General features: G+C 41.3%; 1 protein-coding gene across 5 annotated transcripts in view; it reads left to right on the forward strand.

Annotated features, from left to right (window-relative positions):
• VCAN (versican) overlaps nt 1-27,950 on the forward strand; it is a 135,845-nt gene that overhangs the window by 36,399 nt on the left and 71,496 nt on the right. For 4 of the 5 annotated variants that reach the window (XM_073344417.1, XM_073344418.1, XM_073344419.1 and 1 more), the window contains exons 6-7: nt 12,380-12,673; nt 23,480-26,962. In XM_073344417.1, the coding sequence (XP_073200518.1) occupies nt 12,380-12,673; nt 23,480-26,962 (3,777 nt within the window). The remainder of the gene's footprint in view (nt 1-12,379; nt 12,674-23,479; nt 26,963-27,950) is intronic. The other variant, XM_073344420.1, reaches the window with a different exon arrangement.

The following is a 27,950-nucleotide window of genomic DNA, read 5'->3' on the forward strand; positions in this document are numbered from 1 at the left end:
GCATAGCTAACTACCCTACACTTCTCTAGTGGGATTGTGGGTGTATTCTAGATATTTTCATGCTTAGAGACTATACTAATTGATTCAATATAAACACTTAAGATATAAAGATAGATTCTCTCCCCACTCTCTCCACCTCCGTGTAGACTTATACTCAGCCTTTGTGCTGTGAATTTTACCCTATATGCAGAAGTCCACAGTAACGAGACATACAGCTGTCATGTTTCAATGCACTGAAACAGTATGAGACTTTCACTTTGTTTCCCTGTGAGTAGAGTTTCATTCAACTAGGTTTCTACTCTTCCATCGTAACGCATTTTACCAATTCCAAACTATAAGTTTTATGGACAAGTTCCTCAGCTAATATAAATTAGTATAGCTCTGTCGAAGTCCATGGAGCATTGAATCAGCTGAACCATATGTGTCTTCAAATATTTAAATAAAGGAATAATAATTTCATGATAGATTGTAAGGTTTTGATTGTTTTATTTTATATTTCAGTTATTGTCTAAAATTCTCTTTCTGTTCTGAAAATCTAGAAGGATAAAGACTTTGATCCTGCACCCACTGCAGTCAATGGGAGTTTTGCCATGAACTTCAGTAGATGCAGGGTCAGGTCCAAAATAGCTCCCAGAAGAGAACTATGGAAATGGTTCCCCATCTTTTACTGTTATATTATCTGTTCAGAATATCACAGTCACTCCCTGGTGATAAGAGACAGTTATTGCTTTAAATAAAGCACCACTAATGTGAGTTTAGTGCATACATGTTTGAAAGGCAAAGATGAAGTACACATGGCAGTAGTGCAGATTTTCTGAAATTAAAAAAAAAAAAAGGAAGTGCTCATGAAAGATGCTCGATTGAGGGTAGCATATTAATGGGGGGAGTTTTATCATTGATTTCAGTGGGAGCAGATTTAGGCCGACACTGAAAAGTCCAACCTAAAGTCCTCCAGTTAGCCACATAGCAGATAACAGTAGCAATGTCAATGGGCCGTCATCCTAATCTGGAGAGACCACTGCTAGGGGTGAGATAGTAGCTCAGTCTCTGTGGCCCATTCAATCCTTGCTCTCTGTAACAGGGTGACTTGGCACTTTATGGGCTAGAGGCCTGTGGTTAGCCAACCCTGATTTCTAATGAGGCACACCTGAGCAAGGATCACCTGATTCTCCTATAAAGAGCAGCAGGAAACTGCAGAGTGAGAGTTCTCAGAGTGTTCTCAGGGAGAACAGAACAGATTATTGAGGCTGATGGGTAAGAGTAGGCTCCAGCAGAGGCACCTGGGGTTTGCAGAGTGAGACTACAGGCAGGAAAAGCATAGGAGTGACCTGATAGGGATGTAACGAGGTGGACTTGAGGAAAGACTGGAAAACTTTATTTTGAATGTTTGTTAATTTAACAAATCGGAACCTGAGAAGCGTGTGAATGGACAAAAGTGTCTATGAATCATGGAGAAAGCCCCTTGAAGGGGGAAACTGAGGCAGGGGCTGTTGGCTCAGGAGGCATCCTCCTGGTGACAGTCTCTGTGCTGAGATTGCCAAGAAGAATGCCAGCTAGTGCCAATCCTGGTTATGTTCTTTTGTGGTGAGGACATTTTTTCTTTAGGAATTGGACTGAGACCATATATAAGTCATCAAACAACAGTCACATCTTACTCATTATTTGAAATGGGCTAAATCTGAACAAGTGAAAGCCTCAATACCCCATTGCCACTCCCACCCCACCCCAAGGTAACATTAACAGCCCCTTGTTGCATAGATATTTCTGCTTTTTTTCTTGTAAAATATAAACATTAACATAGTATTGTTTCTGGGACAGCTCTTCAGTTTGTGTAAATCAGCACAGTTCCATCAAAGCCAGCTGAGGATCTGGCCCTATGTTTTTAACATATTTAATAAGAAGTATAGGATTTGAGTGTGGCTAGATTAACTGTCGAGGAGTACCATTGCTTATGGAATTTCCTAACTTCTGAGGGCTTGATTTCTCAACCTAAATAATGCATTAATGCTATTTTTTTGCTTGTGGACAAATGATAGTGAGCAGGTGGTAGCACCCACTGTACATAAGGGTCGCAAAATAGTTTCCATTATAGTCTTGATAGATTTCAAGCCCAGAAGGTATCATTATGATCATATAGCCTGAGATCCTTCTACTTTTGTATGGGCTAAAGTTTTCAATGGAATGGGAATGTCCAGGCTCAGAAAAAGATAAGAGAAAAATCTGCTCTAGGACCTGAGTATGGATATATGGCATCAGTATTATATACTGCCATGCAATAGGCCCATCTATGGAGGAAACCAGATGCAAGAAGATATAGAAGGTGAGCCTGCTACACCTTGGAATGGCAATTTGTCATACCCTTACCAGCAGGTCCCTAGAAATTTAGCAAGATAGTGGGCTCTTTACCTTTTCACGTAAGGGTTAAAGAACCACGATAGTGCTCTGCTTCTACAAAAATGGTTGCTAGAAGGACAAAAGGTGATTTCAGGAAACTACATAGCACAAAAGAGAATAAACTGGTGGAACCATTTGCCCATGGAGAATTTGATAAACTGAAGACACAAGTAATTTATGTGTACAGTAAACACTGCATAAAAGGACATTGTATGTTTTGTTTGCTGCATAAATAACACATGAATTCCATGGAAGCAGGCCATAGCTTTTAGGATTTGAAGCCACATAATGTTTATTATTGCCCTGTTCATTTCGGGCCTGATTCTGCAACAGGATGACAGAGCTTCTCTTCTGAGGTGCTGAGCCCCTTCAACTGCCGTTAAAGACAAAGGGAATGGAGGGTAATCAGTACCTCACAGAACTGGGCTCATACAAGATATTTTCCATCTTAATTATGATTTGGAACCAAAAACAGGCAAGTATTATTCTAAGATGTTGATTAAGGGTCAGATCTGCTAGCCTTATTCACATTGAATAGTACCTTACTTCTGTAAGGATTTCTGTGTCTAGAACCTGGGGTTAGAGGGTCTTGGCTGACTGATACCTCTATGTTGCCACTGGGGAATGAGGCAAAGCAACACCCAACAGTTACTGGAGGGTTGGGCACTTCAGGAAGTACTGCCTGAAGAGGCCAGTGCAATGGAACCCTGCAGCCCCCTGATTAACCCACACCAACTTTTTAAACCAGGAAGCTGGTCCAGGAAGCATCTGAGCCACAATGCAGACTTTGGCTTGCTACAGCCTCAGACCTCATATTTTGTCCCGTCTTGCTCCTGACTCTTGCCTTCGAACCTGGCCTTCCTTCACTCTGATGCCCATTTCCTGATGACTTGGTAGCTAGTCTAGACTCCTGCTTTTGACCCCGACCCAGCAGACATTACTGGTCCAGCTGTCTTTGTCCTGGCCATTACAACTCCATGAGTAGTATTATTGAAGTCAATGGGACTACTCCCAGAGTAAGGAGCTGCTTGAGTAAGGGTATCAGAATCTAGCCCATAATAAAGATGCTCATCTTGGAAATGTTTGCTCAATAGTTGGGAGCCTTGTGTCAGGGGCAATGTTAGACCAGATGGCCTTCAAAGAGCATGGAAATATTTGCAATAGACTTTAGCTGAAATATGTACTGAATTCACATTATTTATTTGGTTAGTTACAGACAAAGATGTGTGTGAGCAAGCAGCATTTCAGCTTTCTTCTTTCTTCCTTTCTGGCTTTATAAAATTACATTGCCTGAGACATGAATTTCTAGATGCAATACAAACAATTAACCTAAATTAAAACCAGCCATCTAGGCTAAATCTTAGCATTTTCTTGTTCAGAGCAAAGCCATTGAGATTAAAGGCTGTGCATAATTATGAGTAAAATATTTTGAATTTTGTTAAAAAAACCTGGGGGAATTATTATGTAGGTTTAAAACTTCAGAACTATAATGATAAAAAAGAGATTGGAAACAGTTTTTCATTAAACTAGGCATGGGCATGGTGACTTATAATAGGCTGATTTAAACTTTTTATAGTTCATTTCATCTCATTATGTGAGATTTTGAATACGTTTATTAATAAACCAGTGCTTACAGTTAAAGGTCTCATAAATGGGCTATTAATTTAGGGGATTCTATTCTAAAGACCTCACTGCCTGCTTAACTTCACTTCCATCTGAAACAAGTGTCCAACTGGTGATATTACAATGCCTGTTGATTTGAAATGAATGATTAGAAAATAATACGTATGAATTTGAAATTTGGGTAGTGCCAGTGAAGTCTAAGTGAAGTCCCTTCACCAACACCTGCTGATGAAGTGGAGGGGTAGGGGATGAGGTCCACTGGCCAAAGCCATGTAGGAGCCATGTATGTGTAACATGCAAACAAGGAGTTGTGCTAGGAAAGTATTTTTGGGGTGGAGGTTGGGAAGATTCCAGAAACCCCTTTCCTGTGACACACCCTTTTTTTCCCACTTGGTGTAGGAAACCAATAGAAAACCAGATGGCCTTTCAACATTTTCCATTCAGTCTCATATAGTTCTTGCTGTTGTCATTGAAATTTGTGTAAGAATAAAAAGGAACATCCTTTCAGAATAAACCCTCATGCTTAGGGTATTTTTTTGAGGACTCAAGCCCTCCTCCAAAGCCCATCCAAGTTAATAGCACTCTTTCTATTGATTTCTATAGGCTTTTTAGGGTTGCCAGGTGTCCAGTTTTTGACTAGAAAGTCCGGTCGAAAGGGGAACCTGACGGTGTCCAGTCAGTACTACTGACTGAACCCCAAAGGCTGGTTAGTGTGGATAGGAGAGGCATGGAGGAGGCAGATCATCACCCATACCAGCCCCTACACAGCTGGGGCCACATCCTGCCTGCACTGAGCAGCTGCAACTCCCAGTCCCGGCACTGCAGGCGAGTCCCTCCTGATCTGAGCAGAGGGGAGCGGGTGGTGGGGGGAAGCAGAGAGGGAAGAGCAGCAAGCGACGACGGGGGGGGGGGGGGGGGGAAGGGAGGGGGGAGGGGGGAGAGGAAGAGGAAGAGGAGTGAATGACAGGGCAGGATCTTGGGGGAAGAGATAGGGCCTTAGGAGTGGGACCTCAGGGTGAAAGGGCAGGGGTGGGGCTTTGTGGGGGAAGAGGCAGGGCAGGGAAGGTTCTGGCACTTCTTCTGGAGTGCCCAGTATTTAAATATTACAAAGCTGGCAACTGATCAGACCCTAATCCCCCTCCTGTGGGTAAGGCACACATGAAAGAGATTTGCTGATGGAGGGTTCAAAATTCATTTGGCCCCTATCAACAAATAAGAACCAGTAAAACTGTGGTGCTGGGTCACAGCGGCTACTTATGAGTTTAATGAGGTGTAGCTCACCTTAGCATTTGGGGGCAGGCCTGTGGAAAACATGGCTCCTCCCAGCGCCTCCAAATGTCATAAATCCCTGATTAGCACTATCACATCACTTTGCACAGAATAGGACTAAGAGCTTTGGGGAAGGTTAACAAGATAATATTTTGGTGCCTGACTTCTATTGATATGAATGGACTTCCGACCTCAGTGAGCCTGCATGTGGCTGAACTTGCCCAATATGTGAGCTGAGCCCAGACAGGGACAGTATTTGTGAGAGCTGGCTGCAGGTCATCAACTTACAGCAGCTGGAGGAGAAGCAGCCCTGGAGTTGCTTCCTGCAGCAGCAGGGGAGATGTCATTTTGTTTCTCTCAGCCCAAAAGCTTGATAGTGACCAAAGCCCCAGCTATACAATGGAGAGACTGAGCCCCAAGACGCCACTATACCTGTAAGGACTAGCTGCCAGCTAAGCCAATAGACTCCCCCACCCAGTTCCAGGAGCCATGGTGGTCAGGGCTTGAGGCTACCAGGGACCTCCTTCACCTGAATGGGAGAGCTGTTGGGCTTCCCAGTGTTGGGGTAGCCAACCTACACCCAGTAAGCCAGGCCTATATCCAGTAAGGGACCCTAGACCTTCACAGTGAGCTCTAGTTCCACAAACAGCTAAAGCCTGTGGGGAGACCTTGAAGCATTTTTGTTGTTTTTACCTGATTAGTTGATATTTAGTGTTTATTAGTGTGGGATTAGCTGGTTACTTATTTAATATCCCAACTTCCCTTACCTGTTCCCTTTCCCTGCTTTTAATTTATCCCTGTCCTGTCAAGGGATAAAATGTTTTTTTATCCTTATCTTTTGGCCCTTGATTTCCTGTATATATAATAATGTCCTAGAGGTCATTGAGCTGTCTATTAGTTTATGCACCCAAGCACTAGGCCGAAGCAGTGAACACAAACAACCTCTTGGTCCAAAGGTTGGTCGCTGAGCCTTCGAGGAGGGCAGAATAAGGAGCTCTACCACTCTTGGTAGAGCAGAGGTGCCCCCAGAAGGGGCTGTGACAGATAAGACAAACACAGGCATATCTTTCTTGAGACTATAGTATTCACCTCATGAATGTTCTCTGTACAGGTTATAGGTATCTCTGTTGGCTAGGGATTGTATTCTATGCCATGGGGGAGGGCTATTGCAGCACCTCCAGGAAATAAAAACAGTGGTGGGTAATTACTGCAAACCCTGGGAACAGTAAACAGGTCAAGAGATGCTTGCCTCCTAGCTCCCCATCTAGCTTGCCACCCCCTGAGGGGGTTTGGATATACTGATTCTGGCTGGGTTCAAGAGCCCCAGAAGACAAAGGAAGAGCCTGGGTAAAGGGTCAGCTTGAACTGACAGAGAGATCTTCATTTTGATAAAAAAAGATGACATGCCTTTTGTCCTGCCGAAGGGTTGGAAGGACTGGAACCTGCCAGGGACTCCCTAGGAGTGAGGGAGGGGGAGGCACTGGTAAGCTTAAATCTGCATTAGACCTTGTTATGGTTTTATATGCTTTCTCTGTAAAGCTTTTATCCTAAAATCATGTACTTTGCTGTGGGCAGAGAACCTCTTTCCTCCACCTTTGGAAAAGCTGTTTGGTTACTGGCAACTGCTGGCATAGCCTTTGGAGCGGAAGCAAAGCACAGGGGCTGGAGAGTAGTCAGACCGGCTGGGATAAACACAGTGAAGTGCAAAGAAGCTGTGAGTCTAAACCCTTGGTCAGAAAGAAAAGAGTCACAAGAGAGAGGTGACAGCTAGAGCTCTGAGACCCAAGAGGGAATTCCTTGAGCAGACCATGAAGGGGAATCAGAGGTGCAGTTACCCCCAAACTGTGACAGAGCTACATAGGGGGAAAGGATAGAATTTAAAAAAATGAAATCTGAGGTTGCCCTTAGCATTTCTAGTTTTCCCATAGTGGTTGGTGCTGGAGAGGGAATGGACACTGACATCATGGGTCCCAGATGCTGGCTGAGATTCACTGCCCCATACCTAACCTCTTCCATGAGGGGCTTTGGACTACTGAGTCCGTGCTGTGTGAGGACTCTCTGGATGTGGTTCTGGCCCACCCTTATTTTCATACTTGCTTTTATAGCATATGGTTCATGAAACTCACTTACTCTCCTGACTCAGTGAGACTTCTTCTAGTGAGGGTGAATAAGTGAATTAAACCTCAGTGGAATGAAATTTGTTCCAAATCCATCTGATAAGCCTGTAGATCCAAAACTTTTTGGCATAGCAGTGGTAGTGAATCAGCCTTTGTCTGCAACAAAAAGCTTGGCTTCCCCATCTAGCTTGTTGTATTTGACAGCAAAAGAAAGAAGCTTTGGTCAGGTGTTTTTTAAAACTAAGCAATGCGAATACTCACAACAGGAAAATCCCGGAGATTCTTTGTATTCTCTGACTGCTGAGGGTAGGGAATCAACTTGAGACATGATCTGAGAAAGGGGCCAAGAATAATACATGTTGCATTATTGTCTGTAATCAAAATATTGTCATGGTTTCCATTTCGCCCTTGCTATTGCAGGGCATGGTCAGAGCTAGTTTTTCCTCCCACTTCTGCTGCAGACCTTGGGTTTGCCTTAATAATTTTGCTGAGTTACCTCTCAGCATGAACTCCAGCTATCAAAACATTACAGATCACAGTTAACTTCTTGGCATTTTTTTCAAGAAGAAAAGTTGATTCTTCATGGCTTTGGAGATGGGGGCTATGTCATCCACTCGCCTGCCAAACGAGTTTTCTGTGAGTGTGAAAAAAGTGCACTCCTAATGTTTTGGTTGGGAAACCTTGGAGTTTCCAGACAGCATAATTAAGCAGCTCACGATGTGTGATGGCAGTAATCCCTCTGCTAAGTATGAGACTTAACGCCCCCACGCACAAGGGAGGAGTTATTTTGAGAGAATACACCACTAGTTAAATATATTTTATTAGTTTCATCAGCAACTTTTAAAGCTTCTTTGAGGAAGTCTGTAAGGGCCAAATTCTTCTTTCTGTTTGGTAGGTCAGAGGGGATAAATGCCAACAGCAGCCAAATTTGACCAGTAGCAGTGGAAGCCAGGACTGGCACCTAAGTGAATTCTGTTTCCCAAATCACATTGATGGCTTCTCTGCCAATTTTGAAATAGGAGATGGGGTGCAGAGCCTGAGCACATCTGCTCTATGTAGCATCATTTCCTAGCACAGTCTTGGGATTTCCATATGAAATCCCTAGAGGAGTTAAATGAGCTTATTTTCAGCATTAACTCTTACTCCTCACATTTACCTCTGCTGTGCTAAGGGAATAGTATGTGGAGAAGACACAAGTGGGGAGCATCATGTATAAGTTGTGCTACGATGAAAGGAAGGACCAGGGATACAATGAAGTGAGATTGGCTCTTTCTTCAGATACCCCAAGATACGAAGGATTTCCCCATTGTAATTGGGACATATGTAGAGGGTGGAGTGCTGGTGGGGTGCAGAGAGCACAAGTAAGTCCTTCCCTCCCATCCGTTCCCCTAGAGTACATGCACAAGAAACTCCAATAATTTGTCAGCCAGCTGTCCCTGAGAAAAGAGGATACCAATTAATTTTGTCCTCTGCACTCACTACACCAACATGTTTGACTAGGGGTAGCAGCATGCCCCCTGTGTTCCCCAGCATTTGTCTATAGGGCGATAATGAGGGAGTATATGGCTCACTACTTCCTACTGGAGTAGTAAGGGCCACTACAGCGCCATGTCTTCATCAACCACCATTTGGGCAGAGAACCTCTTTCCTCTTCTTCCGGAAGTAGTTTGTTCTTACAGCCATTAATGAGCTCTAAAACTTCTTTTAAATTAAAGTGAGAACCAAGGAACTGGACGACAGACACTGGTCTTACTCAGCCCCATGCACATATTATAATTCTCTTTCTCGTTTAAGTCTCAGAAATCAGGTATGTTTGGTACTAGTGTAAGTCAGATCACTACCTCTGGACTACCTGATAATTGGCTTGGAAATATTTCTCCTATGTGCCCAGTGGACGGAGGAAACTTTTTTTTTGTTTTGGAAAACTGCAGGGGAACTTTTAAAAGTTTTCAGATTTTATAACCAGACTCATCTACAGGTTTGAGAGTTTTGCTTGATTTTGGTTTTATATTTGGTCGTGATGGTTATTACACTGTTGTAAATGCAGGTCAAATTAACACTGACACATAAACTTGTAGTTTCTTTTCATATTGGACAGGCTGATTGCAGGCTAATTTCTGGTTGTGTCAATGTGTGGTTAATTGGAATTTGGTCTTGACAAATCTACTGGGGTATTTTTAAACTAGAGGTTTTGGATTCTAAGTATCTAATTTCTTGGCTTGAACAAATGCAAACTGCCATTATATTAACATAGTTTTTTTTTCACATTAGCATTCTTGAAATAAATTAATTTTTACACAATACACGATGGAATGACAAAAGTATTTTGCTGATTGCTTTGCCACCTTTTTGCATTCTTTGTGCCTTCAGCTCCAAAAAGCCCAATATCATGTCAAATAGGTGCTAATGGGCATAAAGCTGGACTCTCTTCGGGCAGATTGCCCCGTTTTAGTTAGTTTACATTTTTCTTTAAATGCATTTTTTGTTTTCAGCATTTATGGATTTTTTGCTCATAAACTGAGCTTCAGACACAGATGGCATCTTTGTTACACCAGCAGAATTTAGGAAACAAACCAAATAACTTGGCCTCTGGTCTATCGTTAGACAGATTCAGTAGAAAGAAGGACACTCTACCCACCACTCAAATGTGCAGTATTATTAACTTTGTAAATGCAGGCAGATTGCAAGGGTTTCTTCCATATAAACAGCTCTTTGTGTGACACTGATGGATAGATTTTCAGCAGGGCATAGGCACAATATGAAAATTTGAAAAAGTGTTCCCACCGTTTGCAGGTGTAAATCCAGTAACAAGAGGCAGAAGTATGCAGAATGGTATGCACGATTCAATGTGTGGGTGCAAAAATGTGGGCCCCAAGTTTCCACTATTTAAATCTGAAATTTCATGGTGTTGTAATTGTAGGGGTTCTGACCCAAAAAGGAGTTGGGGGATCACAAGGTTATTGTATGGGGATGGGGGAGGGTGGCATGGTGTGGTATTGCCACCCTTATTTCTGCACTGCTGCCTGCAGAGCTGCGCCCTAAGTCAGCAGCCGCCACTCCCCGGCTGCCCAGCTTAGAGGGCAGCAGCACAGAGGTAAAGGTGGCGTGGTATGGCATTGAGACCCTTACTTCTGCTCTGCTGCTGGCGGGGCACCACCTTCAGAGCTGGTCGCCCGGCCAACAGCTGCCACTGTCTGGCCACTCAGCTCTGAAGGCAGCACAGAGGTAAGGGTGGCAATACCACCGTTCCCCCTAAAATAACCTTGTGACCCTCCTGCAACTCCTTTTTGGGTCAGGATCCCCAATCTGGGAAACGTTGGTCTCCCCTGGGAAATCTGTATAGTATAGGGTAAAAGCACACAAAAGACAAGATTTCATGGTCCATGATGCATTTTTCATGGCTGTGAATTTGGTAGGACCCTGCCTATAATAGTAGGCATACTCCCCTTGTGGTCTAAGGAGCTCAAAGAAGCATTTTGCCTCCTGATGCTACTCAGTGTGATGCAATTCTGTGCTGTCCCTTACTCTGAACCATCCTTAGCAGGTCTAGTCTGACCCTTAATGGCTACAGTGATTTATCCCTAGGTTAGAATTTCCCTACAATTTATATAAGGAAACTCATGCCATGAAATTGATATTACAGCTGTAATAATAAATCACAGTGCTTCTAAGAACAAGAAAAAAATTAGCCCAGTGCCTGCTTTCACACTTGCATTCCTTTCAGGCCTAAACCAAGGATAATATTGAGGTGACTGGACCTGCTCATGGGGATGCAGTCTCTCCATCTGTCTTTTGCTAGGTTATCTAGAGACAAATACATAGGTGAGACAGATCATATGTCTAATGTGGCTAAGCAGCTCTCCCCAGCAATAGGAACCTTTGTATTCTGGTCCACCGATGGGAGAAGATGGGAGAAAAATCAACTTCTCATAACAAGCATCTTGAGTTTACACTACTCTCTTTAACTGAACATTTTTTAACTTTATATTTCATTAGCTACAATCTTAAGGCTAGACAGAGGAAGGTGTCAAACATTGCACCATTCCCAGGATATGGGTTTTAAGTTTGTTATTATTTTGGTGGGTGAAGGAGCAGCTCTGATTCTAAAACAAAACTCCAAAAAAGATCATTCACAAAAGGGCTATTTACATTGGAACTGATTCTAAGACACAGGAATCATTTTGTTCAAACTCCATCAGTAATTTATAAGTGGAAAGGTGTTACTTGGAGATTAATATTCACTTGAAGCCAAAGTGCACAAGGGAGCTTCTGGACTAATTTGTCTATTTCAGCGAAAGTCTCAGACTCAGGGCATACCATAATGTGTCCAGTGCTGATTCTTTTTTTCTTTTCATTGGGCATGCTATCAGTAGTTGACCTGTAGAAGTATCACTCTGAAAATTGATTTAGAGCAGCCAGTAAAGAGCATTTGTATTCTTTGAGCCTTGAGAGAGATCCTAGTGATGACTAGAAGGGCCAAGTAAGAGGCCTGCAGATGTAAGAGAGTACATTTGCTTTCACTGAGAAAAATAAAAGCACTATCAAACCATGTTCCAGGTTCACTAAGTGCACTGAAGTCACAATGCCTGTTTCAGCCCAGGGCTCAAGTAGAAGTCACATATGGTTTGGCTCCCCTGTGCCCTGCCTGCATGTTGAGGGGAGGAGTCTGTCTCCAACCCCTGCATAATTCCCTCACAAAAAGGTCACAGATTCAATCTCTGTACTGTGTGGTGAGTGGGTGAATTTTATGTGCATGTATATAGTGTGAATTTTGGGCAGATTTAGTTCTCAGCCACAGAGCACACATGCAAAATTTGAAGGGAAAGGCCATGTTATAAATATCTTACAGGGGGAATGGGACTAAATTGAGTTGGTAATGGAAAGTGAGTCTCAACCTTAATAATGGAGAGGCAGTCGGAGCTGGAGTATCAAGAGGGAACTGTTCGGTAAAACTCACCATTGTTTTTATTCCTTAGGTGATGTGTTCCATGTGACACTGCCCAACAAGCTAACCTTTGAAGAAGCTAAGAAGCAGTGTGAGAAAAGGGATGCAGTTCTTGCTACAGTGGGCGACCTGCATGCTGCCTGGAGGAGTGGCTTTGACCAATGTGACTATGGCTGGTTAGCTGATGGCAGTGTGCGTTATCCTGTGTCTGTGGCCAGAATCCAGTGTGGAGGAGGTTTACTTGGGGTGAGAACCCTGTATCGCTATGAGAACCAAACAGGCTTCCCCTACCCACATAGCAAGTTTGATGCCTACTGCTTTCAACGTAAGCTTTTTTTATTATGATTTTAAGCATGCATTTCGGTCACAAAAGGGTTTAACCTGCCATTTTGCTTGATTCCATTGCTTACAAAGCATGTATATTGTGACAAAAGCATTTCATTACTGTGGCTTTACAGAACAAACAAAGAAGCCAACCAGAAACAACTGTGTTAAAATAACATTAAGGACAAGGCAAGGAACTATGGAGAGAGGAAATGCTGAGATAAAGTTAATCTGTGTCCTGTTGTTCCTCAACAGTGTGGCAAACATTTTTCAACAGCCTCCCATGGTTTACTGGATTTCTTAGTGCTGTGGAATTGCAGGTGATGCAGTGCCTGGCGAAAGTGTGCTGGAGTTAAGGCATCAAGGCCTGATCTTGCAACCCATACTGACAGTGGTATTCCTTTTGATTGACATCAATGAAATCCTTATTTCTATGACTAGTCCCATTAAAGTTAAGGAGTAAGAAGTATTTGCATGAGTAAACATTGAAGTATTGGGCCTTTAATTCAGGACTTCTGTTTTTTTGGGGTCCTGTTCAGTGACAGTAAGTCACACCCACTCAGTGTGTCACTCTGTCTCCGTCTAGTGGAGGCTGCGACACATATAGAGGTTGATGGGCCTGCTACAGAGCTAGGTCCTTAGCTCAAACAGTAAAGGCTACGTTTTATGATCCCAATATCCCAGTTCAGCCCTCGTGCCTGATGACATACCCAAGGGTGTGGCATAACATGGCATGTTAACTGCTCTCAACTCTAAGTGAAGGTAGTGGGAGCTGAAGATGCTCAGCACATTGCTGTACTGGGTGCTCTTGTTTTTTGTATTTTTAAATAGTTTTTTTTCTACTGGTTGTGGGTCAGATCTTATAAAACTTTGCTCACAAAAATAGTCTCATTGACTTCAGAGGGACTACATGTATAAATAAAGACTATATTCATGCAGGATTGGTGGCTTACTCATCTAGAGTTTGTCTTACAACTCAAGTGGGAGATGACTCAATATATTTGCAATTTGTTTGTTTATGATCATTTTAAAGTATAATGGGTGAAATTCACCCTATTGTGGAGGGACTGCAGAAGACTCTCCAATGGGTTGGAATAGTGGCTGTTCTGGGGAGGAGGTTGTTTGAATTGAAGGCTGGAAGCCTATCCTCAGTTAGAACATTGGATTTCACCTCCCCAGCCCAGTTGCTCTTCACTCACATAGAGTCTGGCTACTGCGCATTAGGTGTATAGAGTGAATTTCACCCTATGAAAATATAATTTGTATTTTCCACTTTGTACTTTATCCTTTCAGGAAGTTTTTCTTAAAGCAAATTTTGACATACCCCGGGGCTTATAAATATCCTTCACAAGAATTTGCATGGGGTCATTGGGGTTTTTTCCTTTACTTTTGTGTATTTGCACAGAGGCTCACACCATCTGATCCACTAGATTTAGACCTTACTCAGCACTCTCCTTACTCATAACTTGCTCAGGAAAATCTCCTACTGATCATTGAAGAGTTACAGCTTGTTCCTGCCAGATACTGAGCACCGAGGAGACCTGCGTGAAATTTGATAGTTGGATTGACCAAAACATTTTCTGAATTCATATTGAATTCACAACAATTGTTTTGATTAGGATTAAAAAAAAGAACTAGATAAATTCATGGAGGATAGGCCCATCAATGGCTATTAGCCAGGATGGGCAGGCATAGTGTCCCTAGCCTCTGTTTGCCAGAAGCTGGGAGTGTGCGAAGGGGGAATGAATCACTTGATGGTTACCTGTTCTGTTCGTTCCCTTTGAAGCACCTGCCATTGGCCACTGTCAGAAGACAGGATACTGGGTTAGATGGACCTTTGGTCTGACCCACTATGGCTGTTCTTATGTTGGGAAGAAAAAGAACCCCCCCCCAAAAAAACAAACCAAACCAAAACAACCCTGAAAAAAATTGAAATGTTTCATTTCCACATTTTTAAATGAATAGTTTCAATTTTTCAATTCAAAATGACTTTTCATTTTGAAATTTACTTCAATTTTGTTAGTAAAATAGGAAAACATTTTTAAAAGCTCAAACGTGAAATGACATTTTATTTCAGGTCAAACAAAATGTTTTATTTGATGCTAAACAAAAAGTTTCACTTTTCAGCTTTCCAAAAATTTCAAAATACTTTTTTTCAATTTTTTGAATGGCCAGTAAACTGAAAAAATCACATTGCTCTACTTATGAGAGGGATTGGGTATCTTCAAGTCCCTTAGATCAGTGCTACTCAAAGTGGTGGTCTGCGGACCGGTGCCAGTCCGCGAGCCATCGGCTGCCAGTCTGCGCGCACATTGGAAAAAAAAAATTGCCAGTTCCCCACATCACATAGCTTGAGAAGCACTGCCTTAGATGTCAATGGAAGAGCATCCAGCTCCTCTGAGTTGGCACCTGGCAAGATCAGGCCCTTAATGAATACAGAATATGGCTCAAACACACTCACGTATTTGTTTCCATAAACAGAGAGGTAACTGGTGAACTCTGTGTCACCAGATTGTATGTAGCATTTGGTTTTATTTAGTACTGGTGCAATATTGAATGCAATTCAAAATGCTAGAGAATACTTTTTGAAGCAATTCACTATATTTCCATACCATATGAGTTTTGTTTATTGTTTTTCATGTAAAAGGGTTGAAGTTATACATTGCCTTTTTTTGGTTTGCAAATTAATAAAATCTTTACATCTGTGAACATTGTCTGAAACACAAAAGCAAAGAAAAAAAACACAATGACCCCATGCAAATTCTTGTGAAGGATATTTATATTTACATGGCTCCTCAAGGACTGTGCACCTGTTTGCCTTTCTTCCCTCGAAGAGCTAAGATCCAGAAAGGAGGGAGGGGAAAGGAGGAGAAGCTAAGAACCTACCTAACCTCTGACTCCGCCTGCAAAACAAGGCCAGCATACTGGTAGCAGCGGCTGGCTCTGATGGAAAGTGAAACTGTTCACTCTTTGTGTACAAGAGTCAACACGAGAGAGATTGTGACATAGTTAACAATCTCTCTGTGGCTCTCCCTAAGGTGAGACAGCTCCACACTGCACTCAGGACTGTGGCTTAAATGTCACAGTCTAGCTCAGAGTGTCACATGAAAATGCAATGTACAGTCACTGTGAGGCTCTGTGTGATACCATAATCCCTGATCTGAAGCTCAGGCGCAACTGTTCCATATGAAACTGGTTAAGAGCACTCCTTTGCAGCAGTCACCACACTGCAATCTTGGTTTCTTAAACCCTTGCACAAAACCTCAGTAAAATGTTTAGTGCTCTGTCAGTATTTTCATAATGTATCTTGTTATATTTTCCCCCTAATACTTGAATCCTGACATTTAGGGGACTTGTGTTAATGGAAAGTAAGTTTAAATAATTGTTACATTCATTTATTAGATCAGAGGCTGCTAATTGGAAACACACAGCATTCCTCTGTGGCAAAATCAAGCAGAGTTATCTAGGTAGCGCCAGGGCCTAAAGTCTGCAAAACAGATGTTTTTATCGTTGAAGGCAATAATGTCACATTTTTACTGTGTCCCAGTAAACTTTCCTCTGCCTCATAGATTCGAAGGCCAAAAGAGACCATTGTGATCATCTAGTCCAGAGGTGGGCAAACTACGGCCCGCGGGCCACATCCGGCCCAAGGGACCCTCCTGCCTGGGCCTTGAGCTCCCGGCTGGGGATGCTAGCCCCCGGCCCCTCCCCTGCTGTTCCCACTCCCCTGCAGCCTCAGCTCGCCATGCTGCCAGCGCTCTGGGCGGCGGGGCTGCAAGCTTCTGCCAGGCAGTGTGGCTGCCAGAGCCGCCGGCCTGCCACAGTGATCTAGACTGCACGGCAGTGTGGCTGGCTCCGGCTGGGCAGCGCGGCTGCCAGTCCTGGCGCTCTGAGCGGCAAGGTAAAGGGGTGGGGAGCGGGGGGTTGGATAAGGGGTAGGGGGTCCTGGGGGGCAGTCAGGGGACAGGGGACAGTTGGATAGGCATGGGAGTCCCGGGGGAGGAGCGGTCTGTCAGGCGGCAGGGGTGTGGATAGGGGTTGGGGCAGTCGGGGGACAGGGAGCAGGGGGGCTTGGATGGGGGGTGGGGTCCTGGGGGGGCAGTTGGGGTAGGGGGTCCCGATCAGGGGACAAGGAGTGGGGGGATTGGATGGGGCAGGGGTTCTGAGGGGGGCAGTCAGGGGGCAGGAAGTGGGAGGGGATGAATGGGGGCAGGGGCCAGGCTGTTTGGGGAGGCACAGCCTTTCCTACCCGGCCCGCCATACAGTTTCGGAACCACGATGTGGCCCTCAGGCCAAAAAGTTTGCCCACCCCTGATCTAGTCTGACCTCCTATGGAACACAAGCCATAGAACTTCCCCTAAATAGTTCCTAGAGCAGATCATTTAGAAGAACATCGAATCCTGATTTAAAAATGGTCAGTAATGGAACTTGTTCCAAAGGTTAATTACCCTTACTGGTTAATTACCATCAAAAAATTGTCTTTTTTCCGGCCAGAATTTGTCTAGCTTCAACTTCCAGCCATTGGATTGTGTTATACCTTTCTCTGTTAGAGTGAAGAGCCTTTTATTAAATATTTGTTCCCCATGTAGATACTTATAGACTTATAGACAATCAAGTCACCCATAAAGCTTCTCTTTGTTAAGCTAAGTAGACTGAGGTCCTTGAGTCTCTCACTATAAGGCATATTTTCTGGTCCTTTACCCATTCTCGTGGCTCTTCTCTGAACCCTCTCCAATTTATGAATATTCTTATTGAATACTGGGCACCAGAACTGGACATAATATTCTTGCAGCAGTTGCACCAGTGCCAAATCCAGAGGTAAAATAACTTCTCTACTCCTACTCCTAGTCGGGGAGAGGGAGAGCTCAGTAGTTTGAGCATTGGCCTGCTAATCCCAGGGTTGTGAGTTCAATCCTCGAGGCGGCCATTTAGGGATCTGGGGCAAAAATTGGGGATTGGCCCTGCTTTGAGCAGGGGGTTGGACTAGATGACCTCCTGAGGTGGTCCCTTCCAACCCTCATATTCTATGATTTACTGCTGCTTCTATGATTCTATGATTTACTCAAAATTCCCCTGTCTATGCATCCAGAATCACATTAGCTCTTTTGGCCACAGCATCACATTGCTGTGCTCATGTTCAGCTCCCTAATCTTTCTCATACTACTGCCTGAAAGCCAGTGATTTAACTTTTTGAATGTAATGCACATTATGCATTTGGTATGAAGTGAAATGGCAATGATTAAGGACCTCAGTTTACCACTTTCACTCATGCTGAATAATATCCTCTGTGTCTTTGAGTAGTACAATTGGAATATGTGGGACACATGTAAACATATGCTTCTCCGCTCCAGAGAGAGTGGCTGACTCTGGCCCTTGTGGAGCCAGCTAGTGGATTAGATTTTTCAAATGCTCCAAAGCAACAGATCTGTGCCAGAGTAGGCATCTGTCTTAATCATTATCAAAACAAACCTTGTATTTAAAAAAGGAGACACCTCTTCCTTCAGCCCAGCATGAAGTCTTTATTGTGATTCAAACTCTCCTTGGTGGAAATTCTATATATTGAATTTAATTTTGCAGTTAAAGTTAGAAGAAACCTCCAACCCACATTCTGAAGATTGCTAGCACAAAGCACAATTTATTAGCTTCAGATAAAATCATGAGCCAAGAAAAAAATCTATCTATAGTACAGTTAAGTTTAAGATTTTACTTAGTTTGCTTTCCAGTTGCAAAACCATACTGTACAAATAGTCTTGACTTTGGAAAATGAAATGGGCTCAGACTAATAATTTGAGATGTGAAGTCTAAAGTCTTGTTTTTAAAAAACAAGAGACCATCACTTTGATCATGTATTTTTTTTTCTCTACAGAAACCATATGGCTTATTATCTTTCATTTTCTTCTTGGTTGCTTACAGATGTGTCTGAAGTCTTCTTGAAGTTTAACCTCTATTAATTGGTTTATTGTGTTTATTTCCTACAGCTCATGTTTAGTCCCTTATTCTGCAAGGTACTTGAGATCATGCCTAAAGCATTGACTTTGACCGTAGAGTTAGGCATGTACTCTAGGACGTTGCTGCATCAAGGCTATCATCAAAAAAGTCTTTTATCTGTTAAAAGCTAAGATTGCTTTTGGTGGGATAGGGAATGTTAAAAAAGAATTAATTAGAAAGCAAAATTTGCTGAACACTGATGCTCAGCTGCAGTGGAACAAAATATTATTTCAGCCAAAAGTGACTTCATTTCTAATGGATACTGGTTTTATGGCTACTCATTACAGAGAGGAAAAGGGTTTTTTTGTTTTCTTCTCTTAGGGTTTGATTGAAAATACACTGAAGTCTGTGGGGGTCTTTCCACTGACTTCATTAGGCTTTGTATCAGGCCCTTAATACTGCAGCAGCTAGAGAGTAAATCATGGACTACTTTTTTTTATCAACTATTGATTGGAGTATGGAGGGGTTATATTTTTTTGTGACTCACTTCAAAAAGTGGACTTGATGAGCTTCTGCATGGACATGTTTGCTGGGCGTGTTTCATAAGGTACTGATGTAGTAGTATAAGGCCCTAATTCATCTAGATACTTAAATGCTGTATGCCTCAACTTAATCATGTGAATAGTTCTATGTATTTCAAAGGGACTATTCAAGTGCTTAAAGTTAGACATATGCTTACGTGTCTTATTGAACTGGGCCCTAAGTATCCTGAAAATGTAGACGTACTTTATTTGTAAAATGTAAGTAAAATTAGTATTGTCTGCCTCTAGAGAGTAAATTAGAGATACATTTCTTATTAAACTTCTCAGTTTGTGGTCTCAAAGTTAAAGCATTTTGTTCTCAAGCCATATAGTGTGTTTTCCTAGATAAAATTATTAGGTCTTAATATAACTTCATTTTAATGACCTTATTTAAACAACAGTGAAGAAGGAAGAAAGCTGTTCCAGAGTGAAAGCATAAAGTAAACAGTTGGAGAATGAAAAAGTACAGTATCTCTACCAATTCACATAAGGTCCATCCAAAATCAACTTCATTCAGGTTGTTCTTAATATAAAAGGAATCAATTGAAAGCAATACAAGATAGCCTTTGATGTAAGCAGCAGTTGTTGAGATAATTTGCTTTCTTGCTGCTAAAAGATTCATGCATTTTATTAGGAAAATCTGTCTCATGTCTTACATCAGAAGAAGCACAAAGAAGACAGCTTCTTGAACACATGGCGCAAGGAATACAGTAATGCAAAACATCTGGATAGAGAAGCAACCAGTTAAAACTGGAGTTGGAACCTATTAAAAAATCAACTTTTTTTTTTTTGTACAAGGCAGAAAGAAATGCTGGTAGATGTCTTCACTAAGAAGAAGCATCTGTGTCTCAGCTAATTCTCTCAGTTAAGTTTACAAATCTGAAACATGTCCATGAAAAATGTATACATCATATTAGTGATAAGGCACTTACCTAGTGTAACTGAAACAATCCTAGAGATGGTGTAAATTAGCACTGCTCCTCAGATTTCAGTTTGTACCAGCAGAAAATTTGGCCACCTATCTATAAACTGAATAGAATTTATATTGTATTCTTCTTCTTCTTTAGGAAATAAAATGCTTGTTTGTTTGTTTGTTAGAGTTGGTCAATTAGTAATTGCTGAACCAAATATCTGATGCATTTGGCCTTATTTTTTTAGTTTGTTTATTTCTGCTCCCTCACTGAATGTCTGAAACTTTTTATCAAGAGATTAGCAGTTAGTAAGTCATGAATAGTAAGTAACTGCATATCAGGCATGAATTTATGGGAAGATGTTGAAACTGAAAATACACAAACTGTGGAAAGTTAGACTGAACAAATAGAGGTGGGTCCAATGAGAACATCTGCAAATGCCTCACTGCAAATCCCTGTATAAGAGGTTGCTGAAATAGAGACTTCAGTTGTAATTCATTAAACTTTTAAGATTTGCAAACATTTTAATGAAAACCTGGCAGTCACCTAAAAAGTCACGAATAACTAGTATTACAAAGCCCTCAAATAGTGGTGAATCACATTCTGTCTCTTTATTCATAAATATATTTTGATTCTGGCTTTATTTTCTATTTTTCCCCACCTCTATTTAATATTCTTTAAAACAAACAATAATCTTTGTTCCCACTTGAACAGACTTTAGAGAGTGGCTCACACAAGAACACCCCGAAACTTCTGGCTTCTGATCCAAACTTAATGAATGGATCTAACTCCATACTGGGTGTGGACCGAACCCTTGGATCCTAATGCTCTGAAATTTGAAGAAGTTTAGATCCGGATTTGGATAAAGCTGGTTGACCACCTCTTTGTCTACTTCAGTGTATAATCTGATAGTTTGTCTGTAAGGGCAACATTTTCAAAATTAGGTGTGTGAAACTTCAAACCTACATTTGTGTAGGCCTAATTTATGCACACAAATATATTATATGCATGAACAAATGCCTACGCCCTGGTCTACACTATAAACTTGTGTTGGTATAACTACATGGTTGCTCACGGGTGTGGAAGGCTTCTCACATCATCCTAGCAATCGCCTCTCGGGGAGGCGGAATATTTATGCCAATGGGAGAAGCTCTTCTATTGACAAAGGTAGTTATCCTCATTAAGTGCTACCAGTGCAACTGCACCACTGCAGCACTATAAGTGTAGACAAGCCCTGAGAGACATCTAATTAGCCATGTGCATGTGAAAATACCTGATATGTGCATATGTATTGGGTACTCTTGAGCATTAAACAGATGGATGTGCTCAATTTGCATGTTCCTATATTCTCCCTTAACTTCTTCCCCTTCTCTGCCTGTCCCATTACCTGTTCTAACAATCTTTTCCCTGTGCTCTTCAATTCTGGATGTCTTAGTGGATAGTAGATTCTTCTTTGCTCCATCCTCTGGAATATCTCCTTTCTGTAAATGTGACTCTCTGAATCCTATCTCAAACCTCATCTTTGTCCCTGATCCCTGGCCCTCAAGTAGGAATGATAAAACTTTCATATCATACACTGAGTCTCTGGGTTTCCCTGAGCTCATTCATTAATTCTGAAACCCAACTTTTGGCCTTTGTGCCTGTCTTCCTAAAAAATTGTAACTACATAAATGTCTTGCATGTTTGTGTAGGGATTTTAATTACCTGATTAGATACTTAGCAATGCTTTCCTATGAAAGAGGCTGTAGGTTCAATTGTGTTGTGCTGGGACAGTTAGTGCTGACTATGGTGACCAGATAGCAAGTGTGAAAAATCAGGACAGGAAGTGGAGGGTAATAAGACCCTATATAAGAAAAAGCCCCAAATATCGGGACTGTCCCTATAAAATTGGGACATCTGGTCAACCTAGTGCTGACATATTTATGTACTAAAAATCTTGAAATCATCATCTATGTCCTAATAGTGACTCTAAGGGCCATACTCTACTCTTGATCCACAACTGCTGTCCCCTTATTATTTGGTGTCTTAAAGGGCCCAATCCTGCTGTCCTTTCATATATAATGCTCCCAGTTTTGTGTGTGAAGGGAAGCAGGATTATTTTCCAAAAGTCAACTTCATTGCAATACAAGGTTTCTGATTTTACCTGTGGGTATTTTTTCGTCCTCCGTGGATTATTGTTCTCACTTTCAGACCTAATCTAAATGCTTGAGAGTACAGTTTAGATGGATTACAGCAAATCTTGTGACATTATTATACAGTGTTTTAGGATGGCATGTTAGTTTCTGTTGCCTAAGCACACTCCTGTTGCTGTCAGGGTTCCCTTTTGTGATTTGTAATTATGTGCTGAAAATATACTAAACTGGTATTTTACTTCCTGTTATACATGTGAATTGTATGCTAAAGTAAGCCTTGAAAAAACACTCATGACATTTGCAATGCAACTAGTACATAGCATAGCATAAAGGCACCAGGGGAAATGGGAAACATCTCTTCCTTTAACTGCAAGAATTTTCTTATAGACTGAGAGTATGACATGAAAAATTCAACTTCAGCATTTCAGTCAGTACAATAAAGAGCAATATGTTTGTATTTTGTTGACATTATGTTGTATAAAGACCTCTGATAATGTTAATGTAGCACCATGAAACTAATATTACTGACATGCTTTGTTGCTCCTGTTTTTGTTGTTGTTGTTGAGCAATGCAAGAGATTCCCTCCCCCAGGTCTGAGGATGCCTCCCTCACAGCGCTCCCAGCTCAGGGAGCCAAAGACAGGACTTTTGTGAATAATATTATATCCTAAACCAGTGTTTTCCCAACTTGGGATACCGCTTGTGCAGGGAAAGCCCCTGGCGGGCCGGGCTGGTTTGTTTACCTGCTGCCTCCGCAGGTTCGGCCGATGGCGGCTCTCACTGGCCACAGTTCGCTGCTGCAGGCCAATGGGGGCTGCGGGAAGCAGCACGAGCACGGCGTCCCAAGTTTGGGAAACCCTGTCCTAAACTAAAATTAATAACATTTAATTTCCTTCCATTACTTAAAAACACTTAATAGCACCTCTAAATTAAAAAAACTCAAAACCTGGTAGACAAATACTTTGGCTAAAGGCAAATTAATTAAAGCCATTCAGTGAAAAAATACTGTTCTCACATTCAGCCCTAATCTAACTTCCTATGAGTATTGTGTATGAACTCCAGCAAATCTTGTGGCATTTGTAATACAGTGTTTTTATGTGGGCATTTAAAGCTGTACTGAATTCATAACTTTCCTCTAAAACATTTTGTTGCTTTCATTCATTCTGTTCAGGTTTAACATTTACTTTGCATCAGAAAAGTATAAAAATGGGCTTATTTATACCCTTTCTAACTGCTTCTTTAACATCTTTTTTTAGGTAAACAAAATATATCAGAGTCTGCATCTGTTGAGCTGGACATTCCTATGGAAAGTGGGCCAGCCAATCTGTTAACAGAGCTAAAAATAATACCTGGCAAAGCTACTCTTAAACCTGATATCTCTGATAGTTCAATCACTGAATCAGTTGTCACCAAAACAAAGATTTCATCTTTGGAAAAAGTGATCCTGGAAAGAATAAAGGAAGATACAATACTAACTACCAAAGGGGGTGAGAAAAAACAAGAAGAGAAGATGCTTAAGGAGAACATTAAGTTAACCACTATTCTACCTCAGATTGTCACAGATGGCAAAGTAGATACTTCTGAATCATTGGAAATGACTAAAGCTGATGCCACACCTAGGCTAGCAGTGAGTACACCTATACAAGAGGAGTTGGAGCACACTTATTCTGCAGCAGAATTATCTAAGAAATCAGATATGTCTAAAATCAGAGAGGAAGTTTATTTGTCCTCAATAATTCCAGAGCATAGAGCAGCTACAAGTGCAATTCCCACATCACTTCCAGTCACAGATTCATGGGAAGATGTTGAAACTGAAAATACACAAACTGTTGAAAGTCAGACTGAACAAATAGAGGTGGGTCCAATGAGAACATCTGCAAATGCCTCAGCGCAAACCCCTGTACAAGAGGTTGCTGAAATAGAGACTTCAGTTACACTAACAAAGGAGGAAATGTATCTTAGTGCTCAACCTACAAAAGAATCAATGGAAGCAAAAACTCATCAGAAACTTACAACTGTTGTAATTCCCAAAGATCTGCACACTGATCATCATGAACCTACCACAGAGGAGGAGAGTGGCAAAGCAAGCACATACACTGTTATGCCTCACCACAGAACTCTGGCTTCTAGCAGAATCCCAGAATTAGAAGTAATTACTGTATCAAAGACATTCTTAGATGGGCATACTGTAACTGCTAGGGCACCTTCTACAGCAAGTGAGTCAACTCCAGCAGTTAGAATTACAGAGGAACATATTCTATTTGATAATGAGGCATCAGCTGAAGGAAGCAGAGAGGATTTGGAGGATGTGCAGCCTACCGATGCACTTGAAATTTCCTTTGGACTACCTATGTCTACATCTGTACTAACAGTTAATCAGACAGAAGCTGAGGCCATCACTGTCTCAGAAGGTACCACTTCACCACAACGGGTAGTAAAGGGAATGCAGACTGACATCTACCCATTTCTAAAAACAGAAGGGTCAATCATCTTAGAAAAAATGAGAGAGCCAGAATTGAGAACAATTGATGTCACAGCCCCCTCTCTCACAACAATTATTCCTGATTCTGATAAGGACAAAACAGAACCTAAGGGACATATTGCTAGTGAGAAATTCACACTTGCTCCTCAAGTTTCAAGCACTCCACTATCTACTGGTAAAGATCAGGAAAATGTGACAGAAGATTTGCTTCATTATGTGAAAACATATGGAGCTTTAAGAACAGGAGATGGTATCTCTGGAATGGAATTTTCTACAGCTTCTCCAGGGCAACTTTATATTGTAGAACATACAAAGCACTCTGAAACAGCAATTTCAACAGAAAAAGATAAAACTAAGATAAGTGTTGAGCCAACAGAACCAAAAACTGATGAAGAACTTACAGCTATATCAGCTCATATAGATCGGGGTAAAGATATTACAAGTGTCTACTCTACTCGCAGAGCTATAGAAATGGAAGTGATCACAGTATCAAAAATATCACTAGATGAAAGCAATGCAACAATAAAGCCCTTTCTGCCATCGGTGCCAGCATCAAAAGCTACAAAATTACCAACTGCCAGGCCCCCTGTCATGGAAGTGAGTGACAGAGAACAACCGACAGAAGGTTTTACAGAACATGAAGATGTTGTTTCAAGGTATCATGATACTGTGAGAACATTTATTCCTGCACCAGAAATGAAACCAGAAGAGGCCACTGAAAAAGCACTATTTACTGAAGCCCTTACATTTACAGATAAAGAGGTCACAAAATATGCAGTCACAGAGGGTGGCCAGATAAGTACTGGAATAATCATTAAAGAAGAATCATCTGCAATGACATCCACTACTGTAAAATCCTATGAAGAAAAGGTTGAACCTAATGCAGGAACAGGAGGGCAAGAAGTTGTTTGGACTGAGGAAGGAAGTACTATCGAGCAGGGCCAAGACCTAGGAATCTCCAGAGCAATAACTACTATTCACCCACATGTGGAAACTCAAGATACAGAAGGAACAGTATTTCAAAAGGAACACTCTACCAAAGATGAAGTTCTGGTACAAATGGTTACTGCCACAGAGTCCACAGCATCCATTTCTAAAATGGATGTGACATCTACTCAAGTACACGTGGAAACAGATGATCAGAAAGTTGTATCCAAATCTGAATCTGCTCAGACAACTATTACTGAAAGACAAGATGTGATCCAAATTACTGAAGAAACAGTGGAAGGAAAACCATATGGAATTACTATAGAGCAACTGGTTACTACCACTGATTCTACTGCAACTACGTCTAAGGTGCCTGTGACATTTGTTCAAATATATGAACAAAAGACAACTTTAGAACCTGAATTGGGTCACACAGCTATTACTGAAAGGCAGGATGTGGACATAATTACTGAAGGATCAGCATATGATGAAATACGTACAACTACAGAAGCTTTTGTGCCTGATATAAAGATAAGGGATTATGGAAAAGTTCTAGCATCTGGTGAAACAACCACTGGGACCATACAGCTTTTACTGTCTCCAAAAGTTGATGCTGTTACTGACCACAAAGTAAATACCACTGAAGTTATGCAAGTATCACCAACCACTGAAACTCAAGTAGATGAAGGTGGAGTACCACGCATCAAACAAGAAAATGAAACGGAAGACAGCAGTGTGGTGAGTTGGAAATCTGAGTTACCTTCGCATACAGTGCCTACAGGTCCTTCTGCACCAGAAGGTATTACTCATCAGATTGAGAAATCTACTTTTGTGGAAAAAGTGAAAAATTTTACAGCCCATAGTCTGGAAGGTTCAGGAATATTGAAGGAACCTAAAGGAACAGAACCAGTTATATTTTCAACTATTGGAACAGATAAAACAACAGTTCTAAGTGCAGCAGACAAAATCCAACCAACTTCAACTACCAAATCCTTTGTTACTAAAAAGCCTCCACGTATAATTGACAGGGAAGATGAGGAGGAAACAAGCATAGACATGGTAATAATTGGTGAATCTACTTCTCCCAGTAAAACCACTACTGATGATGGTCTGACAGGCAAGACAGTGGAACCAGAAATTGATAAAGAATATTTCACATCATCAAGTGCCACTGCAGTTGCACGACCTACCAGACCACCCAAAGTTGAGGAAACCACAGAGGTTTTAGAACCTCAGGAAGTGTCTCCCTCTATTTCAGATCTTGAAACAAACATGGAAGATGAATCTGACATAAGATTTATTGTTATTGCCATTATGGGCAATAATACAGGTAAGAGTTTGCCCTTTAGACCTATGACCCATGTCCCCACACTTTGCCATAACAGTAAGGTTTCACAGTATACCAGAAGTTATTCTTTGAAGCACAGGTTTGTCTAAACAGGAGTTTTTAAGTTTTTTTCTAGGTATATATTGGTACTAATTATTTAAGATAATGTAGAAATGTACATTATAATTGTCTTTTAGTCAAATTCACTATGGTTGTAAGAAGGTGCAAATGTATTGTATTTATTATTGGGAGTCATAAGAATGGTGTTTGTCATATGATGTACTCAAATCACTGATTGGACTTTCGTTATCTGTGCTACAATGCATTTTAGTTTCACAGCTTCCATGCCATACATTATTACTCTTAAGTGTAGCATTAGATGGTGTTAACATTCCATTTGTCTGTAGCCATTAACAATGCCATTTACAGTGTGGTCAGCTAAAACATTTGGGAACATCTGTTACATCCACAGGTGGATGTTGTGGGATTTGGGGGACAGGATATTTGCCATGGTGTATCATCATCATTTTCCTGATTACTTTGCAGAGTCTGTGATGCAAATTACCATAATTTGCACAAGTTCATGAAGATTTTTAGCTGAAGGCACTGTATTTGCATATGCAGCTTTAATTTCATGGGTTTCCAGAACAGAAACTGCAAAACTACTTTGAACTAAAGTAGCATTGAACTAAGCTACCAATTCCTGAATTACAGTATTGTATTAGACAACTGGCCATTACTTGAGATCTTTCACATAGTATTAAGTTTACAAAAAAAGAGATATGAAAGTGCTGAGAAAAGGGAGATTAACTGAGATATATTGTAGGGTTTGTCAAATTTCATACTATGTTTAATTCATTTATAATTATTTTTTTCCACAAAAAAATTTTTTTCCACAAAAATATACATTTTATTTGTCTTTTAGCCTAGCTGAATATGTTGCTTCTGTATGATTACTTAGAGGATTCTTTTCCCACTTATTCATGACCAT

Source organism: Lepidochelys kempii, chromosome 5 (genome assembly GCF_965140265.1).
Source record: "Lepidochelys kempii isolate rLepKem1 chromosome 5, rLepKem1.hap2, whole genome shotgun sequence".
Classification (NCBI taxonomy): Eukaryota; Metazoa; Chordata; order Testudines; family Cheloniidae; genus Lepidochelys; species Lepidochelys kempii.